This window comes from Neopsephotus bourkii, unplaced genomic scaffold (genome assembly GCF_033783945.1).
Source record: "Neopsephotus bourkii isolate Nb327-2 ecotype Australia unplaced genomic scaffold, CSIRO-AGI_Nbou_v1 NB_53, whole genome shotgun sequence".
Classification (NCBI taxonomy): Eukaryota; Metazoa; Chordata; class Aves; order Psittaciformes; family Psittacidae; genus Neopsephotus; species Neopsephotus bourkii.
The window spans coordinates 10,191,846-10,212,358 of record NW_026900570.1 but is presented as its reverse complement, the minus strand read 5'-3'; the positions used below and the strand labels follow the sequence as shown (position 1 = coordinate 10,212,358).

Here is a 20,513-nt window from a genome sequence, read left to right as displayed (position 1 = left end):
AAGAACATTGTGTTTGAATACAGTTCTTCTAAACAATACAGAAATGGGAAAAATTGCTGAAGAAATAGCTCAAATATAAGCTGACCTTTGAAGGTCCCTTTGAACCCAAAATGTTCTGTGATTCTGTGATATTTAAGTTGTTGAAGTGTGTGTGGCTTTTTTGTGTGTGTTTTTGTGTTCTTTATAAATATTCATTCTTCTTTTTGTGAAATATACTATTTCAGCTGGAAAAGAAGCAAAGGAAATCCTGGGGCCTGAAGCTCAGACAGATGAAGTTGGATGTACAGGTATTTATTTGTTAATCGAGCCCTTTATTCATAAAATGCTATTGAATTTGGGCTAGGTGAGTATTCTTCTGAAGTCTTTGAAGTTCTCCCATCTCTCTTTATAAACTGCTTTGCTCTTCCTCAGTAGATGTCTTAAATTATAAACTGTTCTAGCTGAGGAAGAATAGTCTGGGCTCCTTTTGGATGTCCTGGGTCTGGAGGTGTTGCTGACTAGTGACACAGAGCTGTCCCCTCTCATGAGGGCTGACTGCAGCAGCACATCTCCTAAGGGCAAAACATGTAGGTAGTATTTTAAACTAATAAGGAATATACCAAAATAAACTTAAGCTCATACTGTATCTTATTATCAACTCCTCTGTTTATAATGATTATACGGAAGGTAGAGTAAAATGTGTACTTCAGTTTAAGAACCAAACAAAACCAAATGCTTTGTTACTTTGTTATTTCTCTGATTGACAAAAAAAGTAACTTATAGCCCATCAACTTTTAAAAATATTTTTATGCTTTCTTTTTTTTTTCTTTTAATGCCCATAACACTAAATAGTTCAGTGTTATCAGGGTAACCTTTATTTAATGAATGAGTAAATTACTTTGGAATGTTTAAAACTGTAGATTCGCGCATTCTTTTTAGTTACTACAAAGTCAGACATCTCCAAACAAGTATGGAGAGCTACATTACGTATTGTATTACAATCTCTTATGCACATGGCATAAAAAGATTGTGTCAAATTGTAAATCGAGTGTGTGACTTCACACAGGGAAAACTCCTTCCTATTAAAAATGTACCTCATGTTATTAAAAGTGGAGGAGATCTATCATGATTTAGTGTGCCACAGGTAGAGCTCTTACAGAATGTTTCACCATGGTAAAAGTAAACTCAATGAGCAATGTATTTAAGCAAATACTTGGTAGTAAATATTTATCATACAAACATGATGTAAAATATTTAATTTATTATTTGTCAACATTGAAATATAATTCTTCATTTATTGTTTTGTTAAGTTTTAAACTGGGAAATGTTGAAGAATGTTAACTAGATCTGAAACCTTTTTGATAGCAGAAAACAGGCCACTCAAAGTTCAAGTTTGCTGCATTTCAGCCAGCCAAGTTGTTTATAAGAGTTTAAATATCTTCTGGGCTTGCACTAATGAGCAGGTCTTAAATACGTTTAAAATTATGTCTTGAAGGCAAAAAAATTACATTTGCAAACATAGGAGCCAAGATTGTAAGATGGCCTTCAGACTACAAGGGCTAAATCAAATTAAAGGGAGCTTTTCAGGAAGTTGAACAGCTAAATCTGAAATGATAAAAATGCACTGAGTTGAAGAGCCAAATGTGTTTTAGTCAAAATGTTGTTATGCCACTGGTTCTCTGTTTTAAAACTTGTCATAGTCCTTCATCTAAAAGAGCTGGAACTGTACAACTATTTGTAAAGAGTTTTGAAATCCTTGGGTAGAGGGTGGTTTGGCAATGTGAATTACTGAGTCTCATTTATGTTCTTTTTAAACTATTAACTTCATATCTTGTTTCTTGTTTTTCACTTGTAGTAAAAGAAGATGAATGTGATTCTGATGCAGAAAATGAACAAAACCATGACCCTAACGTTGAAGAGTTCCTACAACAAGAAGATACAGCTGTTATCTACCCTGAAGCACCTGAGGAGGACCAGAGACAAGGCACGCCAGAAGCTAGTGGGCAGGATGAAAATGGTAGATACGCCACCAGTTCAGTTCTGACAAATAAATTGTACTAACTAATGGACCCAAACTTTCCATTGTATTTTAGAAGACAGCAATGCGTATACATATGACTTTGGGGGTGAGGGAGAATCTTAGTTAAATAATTATATAAGGGTGGGATCATCATGCAAAAAACAATACTACTTGATTTTGTAAAACAAGACGTGCACTGGGGTTCAGTTGTATGGGTACCTAATTGATAATCCTAAGTAACTGCAAATAAAAATTCAAGCTTTCGGAAATCATTCAACAGCACTATATGAAAGAACAGACAAAATATTTATTAAATATAATGGGAGTGAAGCAAGATAGTGTGATTTTATGTAAGAATAACTTAAGGGGAGTTGTAACACTTTCCTTTTTATACTTCTAAACAAAACATCCAAAAGGACATATTAGGTAGGAGTTCTTTTATTAAGTAGCCAATCTATGACAGGCTTTTGGGTATTTTCCTGAAAAAAACAACAGTGGAGAAAAAAGAAATATAGTTTATACAGAAATATTTATGTGAAAAAAATACCTGTTATTGTTTTTACATAAAAGTCTTTTTTTCTCTAAGTTTTGTGCTTAAAATGCTTCTCTGAGTGAGATGAGAAGTCATACTTTGTTCAACGTGAAAGGCTGAGGGCTTCTTCATCATGAAGGCAAAACCCATTCAGATTGATTATGCATTCTGTTCTGCTTTCTGATGTGTTCAGCTTTCATAACCTGTGACAACTGCAGTTTCAACCAGATTGTGTTCCTTTATTGTTGTATTTAAGATTTGTCTAAAGAAAGTAACATCCTACATAAAGGGTTAGGAGTTGTCTTCCAGTCATTTAAAAAAATGTGTATAATTGACAAAAACCTGTCATTGTAGCTGTATTACTGTACTGTAGTCTAAGGGAGAGCAGTGAACTGGTTAACGCTAACAATTTTGTTCTGCTCTTCGAGAGATTTTATGTTATTAAAGATTTAAAAAAAAAGTAAATTAAAATATTTGAGAAATTTAAACTGTGTATATGCCTATTCATATACAGAAATAGGACCTGAATTACAAATATTTTGTGGTATACTTTATAAGTTTTGCACAATTCAATTAAGATACATGCTCAACAGTAGCATCTTAAAAATTACCGGTAATTTAAGATGTTACTCTGTGGTTGCAGTGGTGCAGATTGTTAAGTTAGTTTTACAGCCTTGCAATATAATTTCCATTTAATCATTAAAAAAATACAAATTTTAATCAAAAATTTAAATTTGAACTAGCCCAGTAGGTTAACAGGGAAATATTTTGAAAACCACGATGCTGAAAAATAGTGTTCAGTGTTTTAATCTTTTGGAACAGAACATGCCAAAAATATAGTGATATTTGCTAAAGATACATGATTCCAAAGCAGGGGATTGGGCAAGAGAAGTGATAGAGAAATAGTGGCTTTGGGAAACCACTGCCATTTTGCCATTTGCTCCAGTGGAACAGAATTTAAATTAACATATTTCTGTCATTTCCACTGAGTTGTATTTGTGCAGAAATTGAGTATTTTTTATGTCAGGTGAATTGAACTGTAGATGAAAAAAAGAGGATTGAAGGGAAGCATGATGTATCTATGCATGTGGGGACAGGTTAATTTTTGGACAATCTGGCTAATCCAGGAAAAGCAGAAAGGAGTAGAAGAACACAAAAACCAGTGTAATACAAGTGTGACCTTGACTGTTACCATAACAAGTATAAAAGACCATATATGACAGAGAAGGTGTTGGGGTTTAGTAATAATGAAAACTGGTCTGACTCTTCACTGTTGCAGGAACAATGGCACATTCAGTAAAAATAAAGTCAGTAAATTCCACACAAACAGAGTGAATTGCTACTTTATAGAGCATATAATCAGTCTATGGTGATAAATCCTGAAAGAGGTCATGGAGATAAATAATTCATAAGTACTTTGTAAAGTACTGATTAATTTTATGAGTATTAATAATGCTTAGAGTTCTGCAACTTAAGATGGTAGTGCACACAAATTTGCCCTTTGTGCTTCAGAGCATAAAATGATAGTCAGTAAAGACCTTCCACCTTCCTCTCACTCAGCACAGTGTATAGGTGCATCCTTGCAAAATTTGCTTCCCATTTCCCTTGAACCGTGGAAGAGTAGCATGATCATTGAAGGATATCACTTTGTATAAATTGATAGTTCGATCCAATACAGCAAGCCAGACATTTATACAAGCAATTTTGTCAATTTATAAAAAATATTTTCCTTTCCAATCCTTTTAAAAAATTATTTTTCAAGGATAGAATATGTTACTATTATATGGGGCTAAATATATGTTGGTAAGAAGAGATGTAGTTAAAACTTCAAAATGTTGACTTCTCAGAAACCGACTTGTGACAATGATATTCAGCTTCAATCTGATTTCACTTTGTCCTGTACTGATATAGAAGTAACTTCATGAAAGCCAGCAGAATAAATTCTGCAGGTCACATTAAAATCATATTTATGGCCTCATGTCTGATCTCTCTCCTTTCTGATGTGCAGACAGCATGTTCTATTAGCAGGTACATGATGTATCATAGAATCATAGAATGGTTTGTGTTGGAAGGGACCTTCAAAGGTCATCTAGTCCAACCATCCTGCAGTGGGCAGGGGCATCTTCAACTAGATCAGGTTGCTCAGAGCCCATCCAAGCTGAGCTTGAATGTTTCCAGGGATGGGGCATCTGTAACCGCATTGAGCAACCTGTTGTATTACCTCACCACCCTTGTTGTGAATTTCTTCATTATATCTAATCTAAATCTACTCTCCTTTAGTTTAAAATCATTACCCATTGATCTATCGCTACAGGCCCTGATAAAAAGTCTGTCCCCATCTTTCTTGTAAGTCCTCTGTAAGTACTGAAAGGCCACAGTAAGGTCTTCCCAGAGCCTTCTCCAGGCAGAAAAACCCTGTCTCAGCCTGGCTTCATAGGAGAGGTGCTCCAGTCCTCTGATCATTTTTGTGGCCCTCCTCTGGACCTGCTCCAACAGTTTGCTTTTGGGGTTTTTTTCAGTTCTCTTTTTCACTTGCAATTCTGTGTTAGGTAAAGAGAAAGAAAAAAATATTCTCTGCAACTTGTAAATATTATTTATAATATTTATAATGTCATCAGGAGCTGAAAATAGGATGCTATTAGTTGTTTCAGTGATAGACTTAAAATTGTAAACAGGATTTGAGGATTGTCTGTGACTGAGTCAATCAGATCTACGAAGACTGCTAGATCTTAAACTGTTTCACAATTCTCAGACCACTTTCTAAACAGAAATACATGTATATAGAGAACCTCTAGTGCTATATTGGGAAGTCCACCAGACTCGATGAGAGGTGTGGGGTTGGGTATAGTGCTGAACTTTAGTACACAGGGCAATCGTACCATAGTGTAGTTAGTAACACAATACGTGTAGAAAAAGATACAAATTGTCATTTTTCTAAAACAGATGGACCTTCTAGCATCTGCATGTTTTCTTACAGTAATACATGTAAATGTAAAGCATGTCTATTGATGGTAATAAGTTTGGAACTTAACATTTATTTAAATATGGTCTGTTGTCTCTCCTGTGTAGGAACACCTGATGCGTTTTCCCAGTTACTTACGTGCCCATATTGTGATCGAGGGTACAAGCGTTTTACCTCTTTGAAGGAACACATCAAGTATCGCCATGAAAAAAATGAAGATAACTTTAGTTGCTCCTTGTGCAGTTACACGTTTGCGTACAGAACACAGCTTGACCGCCACATGACGTCACACAAATCAGGAAGAGATCAGGTAAGTGGCGTTTGAATTAAGGATTTGTCATCCTCTGTAACAACGCTGTGATTTGTTATGTGAGCAAAAATGTACAGAGCAAACAAAACTGTTCACATCAGATAATCTGCGTGCTGAAGTCCCAGTTCTGCAGCACACACTTAAACTTGCTGCTGAAGTCAGTCTTTTTCCATAGATGTCAAAGGATGAGATATGAATTCCTATGTTTATTTCATCTAGGCATCTGGTTGGATTTAAATTTTAGTTTTCAGAAGTGCTTTATTGCATTTATAGGTTTTTTTCTGTTCATTAGCTAGCATTACATTAAAGTTGTGACTCAAATCTAATCTCAAATCTTTAATGAAACATTTTTCTTTCATAAATCCCATTTGGATAATTTAAAATTTACTGTATTCATTTTTGCCCTTAAGAAACAAATCATTGTGTTGATTCGTTTGCATGAACTGTGAGATAATGGTTTTTAAATGCAGTCCATGCAATAAGGCAATATACAGATAATTTGTGCATGAAATACAGCATTTCAATAGTAAATGAAGCAACAGAAAGGGCTAAAGATATTCTGAGCTTGTTTTGTCTAGTTCATGGGCTGTCCTGGGGACACGGTTCCCTCAAATGCCTTCCATAAGTTAGTCATCTCATCACTAACAGAAGGTCCTGAGCTTCTGTTCACCTCTCCCTCTTTTTCTTTACTGCTTTTATCACCACAATTTCCTATCACACCTCCCCACCCCCAATTACGTGCTTCCGTAGCTTCTCAGAGGCACTCTGTGGCTCAAGAGCCAATTGAAGATTACTGAAACAGTCAGGAATTACCCAAGCTAAAAAGATACATTCTTTCCACCACCATGGAAAGAAACAGGAGAGAAACCTCACATTACATTCATGGGTAAATTAAATAGGAAAAATTGTTACAAGTATTGTCTATCCCACTGCAAGGATTTTGCTCTCTTGCAGGGTTTGTAATAACCTCACCTGTGTATTCTGTGGTGGTAGTTCTTTGTTCAGATGTATTTCCCACGAACAATTTATTTGTCTTGCTGTCTTATTGGCTTGGCTTCCACTTGAGGGTTGGTCTTATATACATACTGTATTTCTAACTGTAAAATCTATTAGTGCTTTTGTATAATGCTTATTTGTGAGCTACTGCATTTTTCCAGTTTTTCCAACTAGAAGCATAAATGCATAAGAGTAAAGCAGTTGGAGAGGTAGAAGCCTTTCCCATATTTGCATGTAGTTTGAACAAAAAGATAAAAAATGCCAAGCAACGAAGCGATCTCAGAATTGCCACAAAGGGGAGTCTAAATTGTATTCCTGCAGATACCTTTCAATGGGCACAATTGCTTTTGATAAATGTTGTTTCTTTGAAGTATCTGGAACTGAATATTATGCCTATATAAGTGTATTTTTTTTCTCTAGAGCCATAGCCAGAATCAAAACTATAATAGTTTAGATGCTTGGCAAATTTGGAATATGTATTTATTTATGTTATTGTCACAAAGGTGTCATGCCTTCAGAACAAGCTTCATGTGGATGTACATGGTAGCATCATTTGTGTAATGCAACACTAACTTTTTTCCATAGTAAGTGTAGACATCCTGGTTGTGGATCTTAAACAGATGCATCTTCAGATCTTAATGTGTCATTCTTAAAGGACTTCACCTGAAAGCAGATTATATGGATAACTTTGTTGGCTGGTTAATGTCCACCATGTGACTGACAGTTTTGTAATTGTTCTGTACAAGGAAGCAATGAGCAAAGGTGTAGTGAAGGCAATGGAACAGGTATGTTGATACTGCCTTCCCCTGAGAAATGGGGAGATAGGCCAAACTGCAGCTACTTCTGTGAGAGCTGAGAACCATCCTGCACCTTATTCTTTCTCCCTATGCCCCGCATCCTCATGGCTCTCCTGGCTGCTCCTACACCACTAACAGTTGGTAGGAGGTGATGCTGCCTATATATCATCTGCTTTCACACATGAAGCACCAAATAAAGATGTTGAGGTATGAATAAGTGCTTCTTATCTTTATTTTACTTTTCTTCTCATAAATCTACAAACCGCCCATAGGTAGTCTGTTGAAATTTCATATTGCTCTGGACTCCACTGAGAAATGGCAGTTCTTGAACACCATGCTCAAACCATCTCTAAAAAACACCATGACGTAACTGTAATTCCCATCTTCCAAATAATTTTTCAGGATTTCCATTAGTTTTTGTTTTCTTCTGTGAAAAGAGTGAACTTTAGCTCTAAACATAATAAGTGTTTGATGCATGGATGCGTTAGTGGATAGTTACAAACCTTAATGTGGATGTTTCTTCTTTCTGTCCTTAAAGGAACGCAGAGGAGTATTATTGGATGGTACAGATAATTCTTTAATAAGCAGGAAACAGTTATGTACAGTGCATTTAAAAATATATCACACATCAAAAGCACAAAAAATGTGGATTTAACAGTACTGAAAGGGGAAAAAACATTTGAATAAGAGAAAATTCAGAGTGAAAGAGTATCAAAGATGGTACCTTAGAGGGTAGTTATGATTTCTTAGTTATTTTAAAGAAAAGGTCCTGGATACTAACTCTAAGGATATCACAGATTTATAAAGAAGAAGAATATAGGACAGACAGCCAGAAAGCTGAATAAAGAATTACAAATATAAGAAGGTAAGGCAAAATAGATGGAAACACTGCCTAGCAGAAAGTTCAACGCAGCTTATAGCTGCGGCCAGGAAAACAGGAAAACTCATTAAAAAATTGCTAAGAGGAATATGGGCTTCCATGCTTTGGAAGCAGGACACTGAATTTTAAAGGCTGTAGCAGAATCATTTCTGATAGATTGAATACATGCACTAATATTTACTGTGAATATTTATGTAGTCCAGCATCTGCAATAGCTGTGTATATGCTGAGATTCTTTAGTTTGTATCATCTCAAGTCAGACAGTAATAACTGATCCTCTGCAAGCTTAAGTAAATCCTGACATGGTCCTCTAGACTCAGTGAAGTCAGATCATTAAAGTGAAAGGCAGTGAGTCAGGCACAATCATCTAGAACATTGTCTTCAAGGGACTTAGTTAAAGAAAGCTGAAAAGTTGTGTGGACTAGCAAAAGACAGCTGACAAAACCAGAACTAAGGGTCAAGTGCTAATCAGGATAAGTCAGAGTGGCAGCCTCACTGCAGAGCCTGGTAGGAGGCAGGAAGGAACCCACCCTAAGGAGGGTGAGAGCAGTATCTGCTGAGAAGTTAAAACTGCAGCTTAACCAAATGCTCATCCCAAGGGAACTGTCAAATTCAAATACTTGGAAGCAATTTAGATTATCTTGTTTCATTTTGTCTTTTGTTAGCACCTGTATCATATAAAGAAGGACAATGTGTAGAATGGGGAGGGCTGATAATTTGGACAACTTATCTCATAGCAGCGTGCTCAGATTTTCATCCGGCAAGCTATACAGCTGCGCATTCTTCAGATCTAAAGACATAAATCAGTCCAGGAACATCATCCTGCCATTTTATTCATCATCATGTCTTTTTGTTCATCCCTTCTTCTCCAGCACTCATCTCGGCCCCCAGCTGCTGTGTCTGCGCTTGGAGAATAGCCTCAGCACCTGGTGAGCATCTGCTCCAGTGCTGCCAACCGCAGTAGACCCAACATGGGTGTAGGAGGTCCCCACCATGGGTTCATGCCAGGGGCAGGCTGTTTCCCCCGAATACATGTATAACTCTATTAATCAGTTTATGAAAATACTTGCTCTGGTTACCAAAAATGTACAGCTGCATCCAAATGGTGGCAGAGTATCTTTCTGCAAAGTGAACTTTACTTGGAAAGGAGACACTGTTCTATTAAATAATTTGCTTGAACACAAAATTTCTAATTGTTCCATTTCATGTTGGTAACTAAGCTGCTCCAACTTCTAAAATGTATAGATTTATGCAGTTTGTGATAAAATTATATATCTTGCATACACATCACATATATACTACATCCTTTTACGTGTCTGTCTTAGCCTTTGTGGTTTTTAAAGTAGTATAACAATAAAGATAAATGAAAAATAATTTGGAGCTTAACAATAAGCTCTCTCACAAGGCAAAATATAACAAAATAAGCACAAAGTTTCAATGCAAATAGTGAAGAGGTTTGATGCTGTGTACTTGGGTAATCCTTCCATATTGTTATTTTAGTTCTTGCATTTATTTTGAGAATTCATTGTGACTGGCAGTGCCTTTGTTGTCACTGAGCTGTCTTCTCTTGAGCAATCATGTGGCATCATTACATAGAGGAATCCAAGGCCAACTGTAAGCACTGAAAGCATGTAAACGGAAAAATTAAGTCAACTGATTAAACAGGCTTTTATACTCTTTAATGTTTCTCTGTCCTGTGTGACATATTCTGTGGGTGGTGGGCTTGGGGTTTTTCTTGGGTTTTTTGCTTTCACAAAATCAGCATGGAACTTCCGACCCGTATAACATGTCAGTGCAAGCTTCATCCTAAGTTGGGAGAAGGAGCAAATATATTTTGGGGGTTTGTTTGGGTTTTTTTTTAATTTATTTTTACTATACCAGATCTTTTCAGAAGACACAGGTGGCTCAGTTTTAGCCTGACTTCTAATTTGTTTCTTTTTCATGCATAATGCATATCAACTTCAGTCTCTTAAAATTATGCTTAATTCTTTTCAGTTTCGTATTGCATTTTCTCTGTTACAATGTGAAAATACAAAGTGTTTTTCCAACATGCTGTCCTATTCAATAATTATGAATTCTTTCTTACAGAGACATGTGACACAGTCCAGTGGTAATCGAAAATTTAAGTGCACGGAATGTGGAAAAGCTTTTAAATACAAACATCACCTAAAGGAACACCTACGGATCCATAGTGGTAAATAAACTAAGCTATGAAACTGTGTACTAATGTTGCTATTTCTACTTTTTATAATGTTGATGTGCTATCAGTCTTGTAAGTGTAAGTTTAAAATACCAGTATTCTTCTTTATGTTTTCCCTCTGGGACTTTAAGCACTGACTACAGTGTTCAGCTGTGTGGAGGAAATATGCAGAATAACTCAAGAGCATTTGCAGTTGCAACTTAAGCTCTAACAGTTAAGAAAAATTTCACTTATGGCCAAACAAGCAGGGGCGTCCTTCTGGTGCCTTTTCACTTGTCTATTTTTCCTCAGTGTTTGCAGTTCATTCAGCATGTTGTGAGCCTAGAAAGAGCTGTGCTTCCCACTGTGACTGTGATTGCCATCATTTGAGACTAGTCATATGAAAACAGGCTCAGGACACAGATCTAGGATTGTGATATACTGTCACAACAGTTTCGGTTTCTAAGAAAAGGTCCAGTTTATAAGAAATTTAATATATAATAATATATTTTAATACATAATATAACAATAAGTTAAATGTGGTTGCTTAAAAGAGATTCACAATTTCTATTTTTAACGCAGATTTACCCATTGACAGGAAATGTGAAAACAAGTTTTAGGCCATCTTTTCCTTTCTTACCAATTGCTTAGCCATGACAATAGCAGTGAAGTGCACTTCACTTACAAGTCCTCCCTCAGCAAACATCATCTTCATTTCATTTCCAGAGGGTAGTGGCACTGTGCCTGTGAGTGGGAAAGCCTCAGTCAATGTGCTTTTCAATCTGAAAACAAAACAGCTGTTTTGGCTCTTCCCTTTTCCTCTGTAGCACGGATCCCCTGAAAAGCGAGCTCTTACTAGGGGTTTAATGATTGCATAGCTGTGTGCCTCTTCCTGGCGATTTAACCTGACATTCATCTCTGAAAGGCAAATATACATCTGACTTCTACCTGTGTCTGGTTTCCCTTTACTTAAACTTTGCCTGGATTTCAGCTGATGAGTATTGTATGAAGATCCACATACAGTGTATTTGAGCTTGCACAATAAAATGTATAGCTCTTTGTACAATTACGATTTGTATTTATGGCCTTTTTTTCTTTAGTTAATAATATTCTTTTATTTCCATTATGAAATTTATATACCATCTGCAGTCAGCAGTTGTACTATTTGAACAGAGTTAAATGAAATCTTCAAGTGTAGTATAGACTGATTTATGGACATGTGGACAGTTACTGGGAAATACTGGAACATACCATGATCATGTGGGCTCCATCCTATATCTACTAGTGGATCATAAACTCACTAAAGGACTCTAAGCTATACATGACACAGTTGCCTTTAGTGATTAATTAACTGTATGAGATAATTTTTCAGTAGGACTCTTTGAGAAGTTATGTTGATGAAGCTATGCTGTAACCTAGTAAAGTGTTGCATATGCCTTTTTTCTTCTTTTTTTTTTTAATCTTTAGGAGAGAAGCCATATGAGTGCCCAAACTGCAAGAAACGTTTTTCCCATTCTGGTTCATACAGTTCACACATAAGCAGTAAGAAGTGTATTGGTTTGATGCCCGTGAATGGTCGAGCCCGGTCAGGGCTCAAGACGTCTCAGTGCTCCTCCCCTTCCCTTTCTGCATCACCAGGTAGCCCAGCAAGACCACAGATACGACAAAAGATAGAAAATAAACCCTTGCAAGAGCAACTTCCTGTTAACCAAATTAAAACTGAACCTGTGGATTATGAATTCAAGCCCATAGTGGTTGCTTCAGGAATTAATTGTTCAACCCCTTTGCAGAATGGGGTCTTTAGTGGTGGTAGCCCATTGCAGGCAACCAGTTCTCCTCAGGGTGTGGTGCAAGCTGTTGTTCTACCAACAGTAGGTCTGGTGTCTCCCATAAGCATCAACTTAAGTGACATTCAAAATGTACTTAAAGTGGCAGTGGATGGTAATGTAATAAGGCAAGTACTGGAAAACAATCATGCTAATCTTGCATCCAAAGAACAAGAAACAATCAACAATGCATCTATACAACAAGCTGGCCATTCACTCATTTCAGCTATCAGTCTTCCTTTGGTTGACCAAGATGGGACAACCAAAATTATCATCAACTACAGCTTGGAGCAGCCAAGTCAACTTCAGGTTGTTCCACAAAATCTAAAAAAAGAAAACTCTGTTCCTACAAATAGTTGCAAAAATGAAAAATTACCAGAAGATCTTACAGTAAAGTCTGAGAAAGATAAGAACTTTGAAGGAGAGACCAATGATAGCACTTGTCTTCTTTGTGATGACTGTCCAGGAGACCTTAATGCACTTCAAGAATTAAAGCACTATGAAACAAAAAACCCTCCTCAGCTTCCTCAGCCCAGTAGAACAGAAGCTGAGAAGCCTGACTCCCCTGTCCCATCAGAAACTGGGGAGAACTTATCTCCTGGTCAGCCACCTTTAAAGAACCTTTTATCGCTCCTAAAAGCGTATTATGCATTAAATGCACAACCGAGCGCAGAAGAGCTTTCAAAAATAGCAGATTCAGTAAACCTACCACTGGATGTGGTAAAAAAATGGTTTGAAAAAATGCAAGCTGGACAGATTTCTGTGCAGTCTTCTGGACCATCTTCTCCTGAACAGATTAAATTAAGCAGTCCCGCAGATAATGATGATCAAGCGGCAACTACAGATGTAAGCAAACCCCAGAACAGCACAAATAACTCTGAAAGTTCTGTCAGTACAACAAAATCTCAGACTGTACCAGGGGGATCAACTCTGAATGGTTCACCCAGTAGCACGCCATCCCCATCGCCACTAAACCTTTCTTCATCAAGAAATTCACAGGGTTATACGTACACAACAGAGGGTGTACAAGAAGAGCCACAAATTGAACCTCTTGACCTTTCGCTACCAAAGCAACATGGAGAACTGTTGGAAAGATCTACCATAACTAGTGTTTACCAGAACAGTGTTTATTCTGTCCAAGAAGAACCTTTGAACTTAACTTGTGCAAAAAAAGAACCACAAAAGGACAACAGTATTACAGACTCTGATCCTATTGTAAATGTAATCCCACCAAGTGCCAATCCCATAAATATTGCTATACCTGCAGTCACTGCCCAGTTACCTACAATTGTTGCCATTGCTGACCAGAACAGTGTTCCATGCTTGAGAGCTCTTGCTGCCAATAAGCAAACCATTTTGATTCCACAGGTGGCTTATACATACTCTACCACAGTTAGTCCTGCAGTTCAAGAAACACCACCAAAACCAACCCAAGCCAATGGAAATCAGGTACTTTGGTTTCTGTATCACTTGATACTGTGTATGATGTATTCGTTCTGTATCTGTGCTGAGCTAATTGAAAACTATCAAGGTAAATAAAAATGTAAATATAAGCTATTAGGCTTATTTGGCTTGATTGTTAATGGGTAACAGACGTTACTGTTAAGTCCTCTGTAAAGCTAATAAGCTCAGGCAGCTTGAGTCCAGACTTACAGAAACTACGTAGTTCTGTGCATGGACAAGTCGGTTCTTCACCATATTCAGTCATTCAGAAGTGTCTTCTAGGACATCAGTGCTCAGTATTCTAAAGGCAGTCTAATCCTCCTGATCAAAAAGCAAAGTAAGGCCATGACTTCTGTTTCTTGCTGGCTCTGTGTCATCCCTTTCCCCACATTCAGAAAATAAACTCTCTGGAACTTTGGCTACTCCCTTCACACTGCTCTGCTTTCTTGGCTTGCAGAGTAGCTGAATTTATCCTTACACCATAATGTCACCTTAAACAAAATTCAGATGTATTCTCTTTGGAGGTCAGGCAAGTATTTATCTTTTCATCTGCCATTCCTATATCCTGACGTGTTTCTCCCTGGGTACATCTAGATATGACCTGATCTGAGTCAGTCCTCCTGAGAAACACCTGGGCATGTTGAGTAGGGACAGAGCAGAATAGGAAAGTGGCTCATGTAAAGACTGAGAGTTTCCAATTAAAACTTAGAAATGCTTTTTAGCATTTCATACAGGCTTCTGTACTGCCAGAGGCTGAGGAGCCTTGAAGAGTTATGAGGTTGTTTATGTGTTAAACTTTATTAGACAGACAATATTTGAGCTAACTAACATTTGCGTTTTTATATTCAGATTTGATAATATATAATAAAATTGTGTGTAGTGATATTACTGATATCGGTAGAAAATACTGTGCTTCCTACAGATGAGCTTCAGCACTTTAAATGCTTAGCAATAAACAACAGGAGATTTTAAAATCTTTTTATTAATGGAACATTTGAAGTCCCCCAGATGTTGCTTTATTATTTGTGATAGTTTTATGAGGAAGAAGATAGTAAAATATGCAAACTTGAATGGTAACTTAAATAGCTTTTTGTGAAAACTACAGCAAAAAATACAGTCTTAACTTGCATAAAATCCTACAGGTAGCAAAATGTGGGTGACAAACATATGTTGAAAAATGCAGTTAGATACTGAATTTACTCTTCCAACTTGCTGGTGTACTTTATAGGTCTGTAGTCTTCTTTTCCTTCCTAACATCCCATTTATTTTATGGGCCCTAAAAATGATGCGTCAGTGTAACTTAGGCATGGCCAGCAGTCAGATTTGGATGTCATGAAAGTCAGTCCCAGTGAGAATTCTGATTCTGTGTGGTGGCAGGGACTGCAAAGCAGAGCGATGCAGCAGAAGATTTTTTTTTACTATGTAAGTCTAAACAATTTTGTTTGGCTGTTTATGGAATTGAATGAGAATAACGGTGTGGCTTCAGCTTACATTTTATAATATTTTGTGCTGCATCCGTGCATTTTTTTTTTGTCTTGAACTAAAACTTTTTCATAATTTTTCTTAAGGATGAAAGGCAAGACACTAGCTCAGAAGGAGTATCGAATGTAGAAGATCAAAATGATTCTGATTCAACACCCCCAAAGAAAAAGATGAGAAAGACAGAAAATGGGATGTATGCATGTGATTTGTGTGACAAAATATTCCAGAAGAGCAGCTCATTGTTGAGACATAAGTATGAACACACAGGTATGTACTAGGAAAAGCAGTTTCAGATCATTATTTCATGCAGTGTATAACTGATAATCTCAATTGGAATCCAGTTTTCAGAAAGTGTAGGCAAGTGTAATAGTCCTTCTTACAATCTGTGCTCAGCTGTCTTTAGGAACCTATGTTTTGTATATTTGTTCAACAACTGCAATTCTATGTTTCTTTAAATTTTTGAGACTTAAACCCTGAATAGAAAAAACGGAATTTCTTGCATCTGGCTCATGGACAGTCATCTGCAAGCAACAGCCTGTAGTCAAGGTTGTATTACTTCTAATTTACCTTGCCTGGTTATGAATTAAGAAAAATTAAAAATTAAAATAATAAATTAAGAAAAAAGGATTGTGTATGTGTGTGATACCTTACATGAAAGGCAGAGAGATCTCTCTAGCCCAATGGATTTTCAAATTAAGCCGCATTTGTAATGATCTGAAATTAACAGCCATTCATCAGATATGGACTCTAACGTTTTTTAACTTTACTTTTATTTTTAACTTTTCAGAGCTGTTCCTTTTGGTTCCAGTCCTGCTATCTTTAGTCATTTTTTAAAATAACTGTTGATCTCTTATTTCTTCTGTGATGGCTTAATTATTTTTTTTTAATTGTTTAGGTGCCTATATTCTATATCTGCATATTAATGTTCTAATTTCATCTTACATATGGAATTTAAAAGATAAAAAATCCCCTTCTGTATTCACTACTTGATCAAGTTTCTCAAGTTGTATTCATTAACGCTATTTTCATGCCTTTCCTGTCCTGAGACTCTTAATTCCTCCTTTACATAACACAACTCTTCTTTTTGTTCTACTTTTAAATTAAGTGCAGTATTCACAATCATAGAATCATTTAGGTTGCAAAAGACCCTTAAGATCATCAAGTTGCAAAAGACCCTTAAGATCATCAAGTGCAACCATTAACTTTACATTGTCAAGTCCTCCGCTAAACCACGTCCCTAAGTACAACTACACATATCACGTCCCTAAGTACAACTACACATATTCTAAATGAATAGCTCCAGGGATGGTGACTCAACAACTTCCCAGGTCAGCCTGTCTCAGTGCTTGACAACATTTTCAGGGAAAAATAAATCAAATATCTGATCTAAGCCTCCCCTGGCACAACTTGAGCCCATTTTCTCTCGTTATATCACTTGTTACTTGGGAAGAATGAGCAACATCCACCTCACTGCCTGTTTGGCATAAGCTGACATGGAGGTGCTGATAATCGCTGTAGTGTGACCAGAAAACTGCTGATTGTCTCTGTCTCTCATGGGCCAAGACAGTGCAAAGTTGTTCTGCATAGCAACTTTGAGTATTGAAATGAAAATAACATTGCTAGGTTCCTGCTGTGCTCATAAAAGACTCTAAAAACGAGGCAACAAAGTAGAAAGCTGCAAAACAGAGGAGAAAGAGAACTAAGTGAAACAAGGCAGATTTGCCGTATTAATATATGTGTAGTCAGCAAGTTTTGTACCTAAGGCATTTGCCTGTGCCAGCCTAGATTTTAGGATGATTTTTCCTTTACCTAGAAGGTGGAAGAAGGAATTGGTACACAGAAAACAACATACTAGCTTAGTTTGATTAAAATTTCCATTGATAGAAAAAAGTCAGAATGGTTTTGAATCAAAATAATGTTTACTGAAAGAAAAAAAATCTCCTTTTCTAATTTATTTATATTGTACTTTTTTGTGCTAAAAGTTACATCTGAGAATCTGTCCTTCAGATTTCCTAAAACCCTTGTAATTGTGATAATGTACCCTTGCATCCTTTGATCCTCAGGTGAAAAATTCAGGGTGAGAGTGCATGGAATAGACTGTCTTGTTAAATAAAATTAATTGTTGGTAATACCTTCACCACCAGCAGCATTTTGTGATGAAAACAACAGTATAATTCTTTACAACTGCTGCTACAAGATGTCCAACCATTTGTGCTTTATTTTGTAGGTAAAAGACCTCATGAGTGTGGAATTTGCAAAAAAGCATTTAAACACAAACACCATTTGATTGAACACATGCGACTGCATTCTGGGGAAAAACCCTACCAATGTGACAAATGTGGAAAGCGGTTTTCGCACTCGGGGTCTTACTCTCAACACATGAATCATCGATACTCCTATTGCAAAAGAGAGGCAGAAGAGCGTGACAGCACGGAACAGGAGGAGACAGGCCAGGAGATCCTCAATAATGAGCATGCTGGTTCCAGGGCATCTCCATCACAGATCGACTCAGATGAGAGAGAGAGTCTAACCAGGGAAGAAGAGGAAGACAGTGAAAAAGAGGAAGAGGAGGAGGAAGAAAAAGAGATAGAAGGACTTCAGGAAGAAAAAGAATGTAGGAAACTACAAGAAGTAGAGGACGAAGAAGAGGAAGAAGATGAAGAAGGGAAAACTGAAGGTAACAAGAATGATGAAGCTGTAAATCAAGCAAGCAATGCAGAACCAGAAGTTATACAGAATAATGGGCAGGTGTCAGAAGAAAAAGATAAAGCTTAAATGATAGTTTTTTCTATAAGGAAAAATAAATTGGTAATGAAGTTTGTTCTATATTATACATGCTTTTCATGGAAACGCAGTAGCCTGCATACTGTGATTTCTGTTCACTACTGTGTAAAAAAATATATATATAAAAAAAAGAAAAAGGAAAAAAAAAAAAGAAATCCAGGTGTGCCTGAACCTCAAACTTAGTAATTTTTCACACAGTTTTCAAAGTTAGGAACAAGTTTATAACATGAAGCAGATTAGAAAAATACAGTGACTCTGGAAGCAAAGATTTAACAGGTTTTAGGAAACCTGATTTATTAGACAAGCATCTGGCATTGTTTGTTTTATCAGTATTAATTTTCATTCTTAAGTTGATTAATTTTAAGCTGTACAATTGGGAGAGATTTATATGATTTTTTTTTTTTTTAATGGTAAAACATTTCCTAAATCCACTTCAGTATTTTCTTATGTTTCAAAATGTGAGAACTTCTGCACTACAAAATTCCCTTTTGCAGAAACCTGTAATGCAGCTGCAAACAGCGCTTGGCTACCTTTATAAATTCAACCTAGAAGGTAGCAGTTTATGACATTAGATGTTGTAGTAGAGCATATTCTCATTTAAAGTGTATTGTTAGCCTTAAGAAAGCAAATGATAGAAGAACTGAAGTTTCTTACTCATGTGGTTAAAAATGTAGTTGAAAGGATTGTTGTTGAGTTCTGATTGCAGGGACTAACAGTGTTAATACTGGTAAGGACAGCAAAGTCGTCAAAATCAGTGTTTGTAATTGTGTTTTGAGTATGTAGTAACAATATGAAGGATATGATATGAAGCTTTGTATCTCCTTTGGCCTTATGCAAGACCTGTGTGCTGTAAGTGCCATTTATCAGTATTATAAAGGCTCTAAGCAGCCTTTATCCAACGTGTGGCCTACAATAACTAGCATTTGTTGATTTGCATCAAACTTCTAAACTAATCATGGGGAAAAAAACACTCAGCCATCAGAGAAGTAAGAACACTGGTATATTTCTTTATTTAATTATTTGGTGGTATTTTGGGTTAATACCTGACTTGCAGAATTTCTCTAAAATAATTACAAGGGAAATTTTCTAATCTGCTTTATTGCTTTATTGGTTTACTTTAATTTCAGACACATACATGACATGTTATCTGGCTCATAAGTATTTTCAAATGTTAGTTATTATGGACCCCATTTATTAACAATGTTAGCTGATTTTTACCTATCAGTATTATTTTATTTCTTTTAGTTTATAGATCTGTGCAACATTTTGTACTGTATGTCTTCAAACCTGGCAGTATTAATACCCTTCTTACTGACATATGTACCTTTTTAGTTTTAGAAAACTTTTATATTTATGTGTCTTATTTTTATATTTCTTTATTTATTACACAGTGTAGTGTATAATACTGTAGTTTGTATTAATACAATAATATATTTTAGTATGAAAATTTGGAAAGTTGATAAGATTTAAAGTAGAGATGCAATCGGTTCTCTTGCATTGAGATTTGATTTAACAGTGTTATGTTAACATTTATACTTGCCTTGGACTGTAGAACAGAAGAATTAAAACGGGAATGTATTAATTTTACAATTGCAATCAATTCATTTTACCTTTACCCAGTTTTTAATATAAAGCTCTTAAATTTTGAAATTCACTGTGTGACTAATAGCATGATGCTCTGCAGTTTTATTAAGAGATTAGTCTAACCATAAACCTCTCATTTCCTTAGTAAGCCAAATTAGAATGATCTTATAAACAGTGTTGGGAGCAATGTTTAACATTTTTGTGCCAATTTGTTCCTGTATTCATGTATGTATGTTACAAATCTGAAACTTCATTTTTAAGTTCCTTGTTACATCATGGTCATTTTCTAGTTTTTTACCAGACTCCCCATCTCACAATAAAATGTGTCAACAAGTCTGACTTACTGTCATTATTCTGGTCATTTAGAAAATGGTTTTAAACTATTTCTATGAGATGTTATTCAGACATGGTTCCATCCTTCAGTGTCAATACTTGGTTTCAATTGTGCATAAGGAGCACATAAGTGAAAGGAAGGTTTGACTGTGTGCAGGCACAGAAATTGCTGCATTAGTTTATTGATTTACCAGCCTTAGTAGAACAACTGAATTTTCAGAATGAACTGTGTGGGTTTGATTATTTTTTTTTCCCCTCTCGTATCATCATACATAATAGAGTTTAATGCTCTCTTTCAATATGACTGCTTTTAAAGGAAATAATCTTATAGTTGTTTCCTTGATTTAGCAATAAGCTAGTGAAAAGATTGATGTATATATTAGTCTTGAACTTTCCAAAGATGCGG

At 36.2% G+C, this 20,513-nt stretch overlaps 1 protein-coding gene across 2 annotated transcripts in view; it reads left to right on the top strand.

The window, feature by feature from the left end:
• ZEB1 (zinc finger E-box binding homeobox 1) overlaps positions 1-20,113 on the top strand; it is a 122,621-nt gene extending 102,508 nt beyond the window's left edge. For both annotated transcript variants that reach the window (XM_061350365.1, XM_061350359.1), the window contains exons 3-9: positions 225-287; positions 1,835-1,996; positions 5,601-5,803; positions 10,565-10,670; positions 12,123-13,930; positions 15,493-15,673; positions 17,634-20,113. In XM_061350365.1, the coding sequence (XP_061206349.1) occupies positions 225-287; positions 1,835-1,996; positions 5,601-5,803; positions 10,565-10,670; positions 12,123-13,930; positions 15,493-15,673; positions 17,634-18,181 (3,071 nt within the window). In that variant the 3' untranslated portion in view covers positions 18,182-20,113. The remainder of the gene's footprint in view (positions 1-224; positions 288-1,834; positions 1,997-5,600; positions 5,804-10,564; positions 10,671-12,122; positions 13,931-15,492; positions 15,674-17,633) is intronic.
• Positions 20,114-20,513: the final 400 nt, after the last annotated feature.